Raw genomic sequence first — 7,650 nt, 5'->3', positions numbered from 1 at the left:
GGCGTTACTTACTTTGTTGTACTGCTGGCGTATAAAGGGCAAGAATACAAATGGTGTAATTGAGTAAAGAACGCGACACTTTTTCTAAAAAATGGAGGGGGACCCACAACGCCATGCAAGCGAGACCCGGTTCGGCCCTGACCCGAGCCCACGGGCAGCGGCACGGACCCGACCGGACCGGCCCGACCGAGACGGCACAACACAGACGGAGTGGGGACGCTACCGCCGTGGATGTCGGGCAGGTCCCATGGTGGCTACCTTACCTGGCGTTGACGCGGAATGGGGCGTGGCGTGCATACCTGTGCTGCGAGAGGGTGGCGGCGCGTGATGGTGGCACCGTGAGGTGGCAGTGGCGAGACGGTCGCAACGCGAGGAGTGTGTGGCGAGGTGTCGAGGATGACGGGGCCGCAGGCGCTCGGCGGCGACATCAGCTTCTCCGCCTCCGCACGCGGCTGGGCCTAGCCTTGCGCCGCCGGGCGTTTCTTCAGCCTTAAGATGGCCCGGCAATGCGCCTGAGCGGGGATCAGCTGGGGCTCAGCCGCGGGGGTGGGAGTGGGCACCGGTGCTGGCGCAGGAGTAGGCACCGGTACGGGTGCAGGAGTGGGAGCGGGCGCGAGCGCGTGCGGCTCACGGCGGGCGCGCGAGCGCTTCTTGTGGCCCCACTTGAGCGGGACGGGGTCTTTCGGCGCGGCGATGGCGATGTGGCTGCTGCTGCTGCCGTCGCCGAGGTTGGTTCCCTGGGTGGCCTGGGCGGCGAGGTTGTAGAGCCCGCCCGCGCCGAGGTCGGCTCCCTGGGTAGCCTGGGCGGCGAGGTTGTAGAGGCCGCCGTCGAGGCTGTTGTATACCTGGGAGGCCTGGGCGTCGAAGGTGTAGACCGCGCCACCGAGGTTGTTGGATACCTCGGAGGCTTGGGCTGCCAAGTCGTAGAGGCTGCCGCCCAGGTTGAGTCCCTGCGGGGAGTGCACGGAGGTGTTGTGTAGCGGGTGATCGCTCACTATGACAGCGGATGAGGACGCCGGACGCCCTCCTGGCCAGCGCTGCTTGAGCGAGGCGCGGGCGAGGTAGGACGCGAGGCTCGAGTTGTCGGCGTCCACGGCTGTGGCCCCGTCGCGCTCGTCCATGCTTGGTGTGGCTGATGGTGCGTGTTCTGTTAGCTTCCTGGTGGTGGAGCTGCCACTGCTGCTGCCGCTGCCATTTGGGACTGGAACGGACTCTGGGTTGTTCCTCTGGTACCTGCATGGCAAACAAGATCAGACAATGCAGATACGATGTTAGCCAGTGACTTGGATCGCACGGAACCAAGTCAAACACTTGGGATACAATATGAAACCAACAGAAAAAAACTTCTTCCCCTCATCGCGAGAACTGTAAACCAAAACCAAAATTAGTTCTAAAACGCAACCACATCTACGAACTGCCGAAACTGAAGTGCGAAACCCGAGCACTCGAAGATCTGCTCGACAGAAATCCACAAAAATAAGCGCACACGGTACTGCCTGCAGCGACAACATGGAAACAATCGGTCGAAAGCATGAATCTTTCGCCATGACAGACCAAAAAGAAATCCTAATACAGAACAAAATCGACACGAAAACTCTGCAATCAGTCACAATAGCCGTCGAGTGGGGAAAGAAAAGAATTTGAGGCCGTAAGACGAGAAACATTGGTAAAAATCAGCAGTGAGAGGAGACAGGCAACCAAACCGGGAAATATTGGTAAAATCCGCCGGCTCCTCCTCGGTGGTGCGAGGCGCCTTGTCCGCTGCTTGCCGCTGCGGCTGCTGCTGCTCGCCGGCAGCGACATGAGGGTCCTCCGGAGATGATCTGGTCACCGTCATGTTCGACATCGTCAGCAAGCAAGGAGGACAGACACGACCGAAACTGAACAATGTCTATGGGATGTACCTTGCGCAGCCAGTACAAGTACACCGCATATATATAAAAGGAGACATCAACTCTACAGATGGATAGATGGATGGTTGGATATGCACAAGCAAGCAGACTAATTAATGCCACTAATGCGGTCAAATCCCTACTACTGGAAGGATCATATACTAATATCATGCATATGATACTAGTGTACGATACTGCCTCCCATAATATCATATATAATATCATATATTAGTATCAGTTTTGCTAGAACTCATCTAGATGAGATATAATTTGGTCTCGTTCACCTTTTATAGCCATTGGATGTGACGCTATAAGATGCGTGTGTGTTGATATGGGTTGTATCTGTTCTTATTTTCAAAGTCAATGAGACCAAATTATATCTCATCTAGATGAGTTCTAAGTACTCCCAACTATTGATGGCATTAGTGCCAGGAAAAACATTGCTGTTTGCACCCCGCAAAAAAAAGACACTGTTGTTTGCGTGTAGAGTGATCACAACACAACACAGACGATGCTGGAGATCGCCCAGATTATCAGTATCTATCCTGGAGATAATGAGGTGCCGATTAATGTGTGTGGCGTTACTTACTTGTATTGCTGGCATATAAAGGGCAAGAATACAAAAGGTATATTTGAGTAAAGAAACGCGCCACTATTTCTAGAAATGGAGGGGGACCCGCAACGCCACGCAAATGAGACCGGGCCCGGCCCTGGCTCTAGCACACGGGCAGCAGGTAGGGCCAGACGAGTAACGCTACACGTAAAGAGTTATAAGGTTTTACAAATAGGGTTAATTTGATTGGTCAATAGGTGAGGAACACGGCTCACCCTCCTGAAAATCAGGTGGGGGTAAGTTTATGATTGGTTACTAGATGAAAAGATCCTGTAAAATCCTGTAATCTTTTGTACGTCTAGCATTTTTGGGGCCAGACTGACCTGACCATGACAGTGCAAGGCAACTCAACATGGACGGAGTGGGGACGCTGCCACCATGGACGACGGGCAGGTCCCATGGTGGCTACCTTACCTGGCTTCGACAGAGAATGGTGCGTGGCGTACGTACCTGCGCTGTGAGAGAGTGGCGGTGCGAGGTGGCAGTGGCGAGAGGGTGGAAGCACGAGGTTGATCGGGTCGCGGGCGCTCAGCGACGCATCGGGTTCTCCGCCTTCGCGCGCGACTGGGCCTGGCCTTGCATCATCAGGCATTTCTTGATCCTTAGGTTGGCCCGGCGACACGCCAGCAGAACCCGCGCCGTCACTCACGAGCGCGATGCCGCGCCGGTCGTGGATGTTGACAGGTCGAGCCTCATGTCCTACCTCGCCTATTTCTCGCTCGAGCAGCGCCAACCACGATGGCGTCCGTCGTCCTCATCTGCTGCCGTCATGAGGGACCACCAGCTGCACAACGCCGTCCCGTACTCCTCCCAGGGACTCAATCCTCGGCGGCGGGCTCCACAACTTGGCCACCCAAGCCTCCGAGCCATCCAACAGCCTCAACGGCGCAGTCTGCATCTTCGCCGCACAAGCCTCCTTGGCATACAATACCCTCGGCAACGGGCTCTACAACCTCGCCGCCCAGGCCACCCAGGGAGGCGACCTCGGCGGCGGTCTCTACAACCTCGCCGACCAGGGCACCCAGGGAGCCGACCTCGACGGCGGGCACTACAAACATTCCGCCCAGGTCACTTGGGGAGGCGACCTCGACGACGGCGGTATCGACATCGCGGCTACTTCTGCTGCCGAGGTTGCCTCCCCGGGTGGCCTGGGCGGCAAGGTTGTAGAGCCTGCCGCCGAGGTCGGCTACATGGGTGGCCTGGGCGACGAGTTTGTAGAGCCCGCTGCCGAGGTCGCCTCTCTAGGTGCCCTGGGCGGCGAGGTTGTAGAGCCCTCTACCTAGGCTGTTGTATGCCTGGGAGGCTTGTGCGGCGAAGGTGTAGACCACTCCGCCGAGGTTGTTGGATGGATCGGAGGCTTGGGTGGCCAAGTTGTAGAGCCCGTCCCCGAGGTTGAGTCCCTGGGAGGAGAGGGCGGCGGTGTTGTACAGCTGGTGGTCCCTCATGATGGCAGCGGATGAGGACGACGGAGACCCTTGTGGCTGGTGCTGCTTGAGCGAGGCGCGGGCGAGGTAGGACGTGAGGCTCGACCTGTCGGCATCCACAGCTGGGGCGCCGTCATGCTTGTCCATGCTTGGTGTGGGTGACAGCGGGTTCTGCTGGCTTCCTGGTGGCTCCGATGCGGCTGCCGCCGCCATTGGGGACTCGGACGGATTCCGGGCTGATCCTGTGGTACCTGCATGGAAAATGAAAATCAGACAATCCACAGATAGCATTAGCGAGTATGAGAACCACTTCAAACACTTGGGATACATATTGAGAACCACAAATAGCAAAGAAATTCTTCCCCTCGTCGCGAGAATTCTATCTAAACCAAAATCAGTTCCAAAAAGGAACCATGTCTACGGACTGAGAAATTGAATTGCGAACCCCGAACATTCGAAGATCTGTTCGACAGAAATCCGTACAGAAACAATCGGGCAAACGCATGAATCTTCCGCCATGATCATGTTGCCGCTGCGAAGTCAGACCAAACAGAAATCCTACTAAAACTGAACAAAATCGAAAGGAAACTCCGAAATCAGTCACAACAGCCACCGACTGGGGAAAAGGGAAAGAATTTGCAACCAAACCGGGAAAGATTGGTAAAATGAATCCAACAGTGAGATGAGACAGTAAAGCAAGAAACAGAACCAGATCAGGAACCATACGGAGCACCGGCGACCTGAAGATTAGATAAACTCTGCTCCAGGCAAAACAAAAATAGACGCACACCGAAAGAAATGACCACCGCAAACAAAAAAATTAACTCAGAATCAATCTCTTGGCAGGAAGGAACGAATAACCCAGAACACGGCACGGGAAGAACGCCAGGAGAGAAATCGCGGCGGCGATAGGGAGATTTTGGCCATGGCATGGCCTATGATTACCTTGGGATTTGAGAGGCAAAAGTGATGTCGGATCTCACCAGAGTCAATCGTGGTCGTGCAGCAGGGTGGATCTGGAGAAGGCCACCGCGACGCGCGAGTAGCTGACCAGTAGGGCTTGGCCTCTAAGCGGCACACCATCGCAGTCCTCACAATTGATTCGGCAGCAAGAGCGATGAGGCGAGATGCACCGATGATGGGTGAGGGTGATAGGGACGAGCGGATAATAGATCTACTTGGTCGAGGCTATGCGGCACCATCTTCGTGGACGGGTGGTGAATGATGGTAGGAGGATCGATTTGGGGAAGAGGGAAAGGCTGGGAGAAGGGAGAAGGGTTGGTGGCGGCTAGGAGAGGATAGAGGAGTCGAATGTGGATTGATTTAGGGTTCCATCATGGGATGGATGGATGTAGTATTTTTATACAGGAGAAATGCTAGGGCCCACATGCCGGGCCTAACTGAGGACACTCGTGGATATCAGGTACATGAGTGGTGGAATGTACCCACCCTCACGATACCTGGTGGGACAACATTTGGCCCATACGCATGCCTGTGGGTATCAAATTGAGCACAAATAAGGTAATTAGCTGATGGCGTGCCTCCTAGGACATGCGTGTGCAGTGCCATGGAGGCTATGCTTGATGGGCATGTCCATAGTCGAAAGCACCGGCGATGAGGTCACCTATCAGTGTAACAAGAAACGAAGGAGTAAGAGAGGGATCCAAGGGCGACCAAGAGAGAGAAGGAGAGAGAGAGAACGCATATCAGAGGTAGTGAAGATCTGGTTGATGGTGATCGTGCCGACGATTGAGAGCATGAGAAGGGGGATCCACACCCTCATTTGGTCGGCGAACCCCATCGACGCTGATGCATAGATGGCTCCTCCGGAGAGGCTTCCCGTCGGCCCGTCACAATGGCATGAGGCTCGATCTAGGAAGAGGGAAGGGTTGGGAGAACAGATGGTTGGCGGCGGCTAGCGGAGAAAAGAGGACTATTGTGCGGTTTGATTTAGTGTTCTGGTGTGAGAAGGTTGGGTGTGGTATATTTATATGGGAGAAATGATAGAGCGCACATATCGGGCCTAATTGATGGGCCCACGGGAATCAGCTACAAGGAGCGCTTGATTGTACCCATCCCCATGACACCCTGCATGGACTACATTTGGCCCATACACATACCCGTGGGTAGTAAATTTAGCCCCATAAGGTAATTAGGTGATGGTGTGCCTTCTGAGATATGCGTGTGCAGTGCCTTGGAGGATATGCGTGTGCAGTGCCTTGGACGCACTAGCGAGGAGGTCGTCGGTCGATGGAACAAGAAATAGGGAGAAGTAGAGAGATCTAAGGGCGGCTAGGAAAGAGCGCACCCAAGGTAGTGAAGATCTGGCCAATGGTGGCCACACCGGTGAATGAGAGCTGGAAGAGGGAAATTCACATGCTCACCTGGCCGGCAAACCCTATCGACGATGGTGCATAAAGGGGCCCACCAGAGAGGCTTCCTGCAGTCTGTCATAGTGGCGTGCTGCCCCAGATCTTGGTCCCCGTCACCTTGGCCGAGTCGAGGAATGGAGGAGGAGGCCGCAGCACGAGGCGACATTGAGGGTGTGGTGCAACCGTGACTAAGGGAATACCTTCGAATTCAATGGGATTATTTTGGCAGAATAGGAACGCACCACTATCCCTGTGCGGTCTTAGGTGCGACCACCCCTATGTTCACGTGACTCATCAAGGCATGAAATGGAAATGGGAGGATAAGCACTCGCATCTCACCTTCCCCATCTCAGCCGTTGGTTCAAGAACCCACGGTTACTGATCTATTCACTACTCTATGACTCGCCACGAAGAGAAAGAAACACATATTCCTCTAAAAAAGAAACAAACACACATTTCTTTCCAACAAAAAAACCAAACATTGAGCATATTTTAAGGTTCATAACGGGTAAGCCTTGCTACTATCAATTTTCACATTGAAAATGGGAGTTCCTTTCACAGTTTCACTTCTATATAAGTTTGAATGGATATGGGTATAATGTATATAAAATTATTTATTTTTAATCATAACATGCAATCTTAACTTGGTATATATTAATCTTAGCTTGATATGTATTATTGTGGGATAAATGTGACACTATCAATTACTTGGGATCCGGAACACAACACTAGGATAAGACATTGTAGATGAGGATGCACACCTAACCACTACCTGGTGACAGCTCAAGGGTTAATGGTTAATGTGACTACACATAGAAAAATAAAGAAGATGCATGGAATCCCCTTCTAATTTCTAGTTAATCATATGTTGTGCCATGGGCCAGTTTATTTATTAGACTGAATAAACATTTTCTTAATCACATGGCGGCGGGGCCTCGGTTGCCCTGCTCCTATGTGGGGAACCCCGGATCTGGAGCGGCGGCTCCATTGGCAAGGCATGACCGGCTAACAGCTGTGCGGATGGTGGATCCAGTGTCCCGGCCGCGCGGGCGGCGGAAACCGGTGGTCGTTGGCGGCCGGCGGCAGCTTCTGCAATGGTCGGTGTGCGCAATCTGGCGCCTCCCTTCCTCCCTTGTTCGGCGTGCGGACCAGCCTGGTCGGGCCGCGCTTCCTCTTGGTCCCTGTTCTGTACAGGAGGTGCTGCTGGTGACAGAGATCTACTTCAGGCGAAATCCCTGGCCGGCCATGACCGGCCACGCCGACGGCGACGCCTGAGGGCACCGTTTCCCTCCTTGGAGGCGTCGGTATGGACCGATCTCCTCACTTCACCTTCCACTAGGTCTCCCAGG

General features: G+C 54.1%; 1 protein-coding gene across 1 annotated transcript; it reads right to left on the bottom strand.

The window, feature by feature from the left end:
• Nucleotides 1–441: 441 nt before the first annotated feature.
• LOC123081285 (uncharacterized) lies at nt 442–1,837 on the bottom strand. Its single transcript, XM_044504066.1, has 2 exons — nt 1,704–1,837; nt 442–1,233 (listed from the first exon to the last, which is right to left on the bottom strand). The coding sequence occupies exons 1-2, from the start codon at nt 1,835–1,837 to the stop codon at nt 459–461; spliced, it is 909 nt and encodes a 302-aa protein (XP_044360001.1). The 3' UTR covers nt 442–458.
• Between the last annotated feature and the right edge of the window lie 5,813 nt (nt 1,838–7,650).

Source organism: Triticum aestivum, chromosome 1B, assembly GCF_018294505.1.
Source record: "Triticum aestivum cultivar Chinese Spring chromosome 1B, IWGSC CS RefSeq v2.1, whole genome shotgun sequence".
NCBI classification, from domain to species: domain Eukaryota; kingdom Viridiplantae; phylum Streptophyta; class Magnoliopsida; order Poales; family Poaceae; genus Triticum; species Triticum aestivum.
Note: the sequence above shows the minus strand (reverse complement) of the source record. Positions and strands in the feature narration are given on the sequence as shown.

What these genes read in the sequence shown, in the direction of transcription:
- LOC123081285 (XM_044504066.1), bottom strand. Translation starts at nt 1,837, where the DNA reads ATGACGGTGACCAGATCATCTCCGGAGGACCCTCATGTCGCTGCCGGC. An exon ending in GATTTTACCAATATTTCCCG is followed by an intron (nt 1,234 to 1,703) that starts GTTTGGTTGCCT and finishes TTTGCCATGCAG; the next exon opens with GTACCAGAGGAACAACCCAG.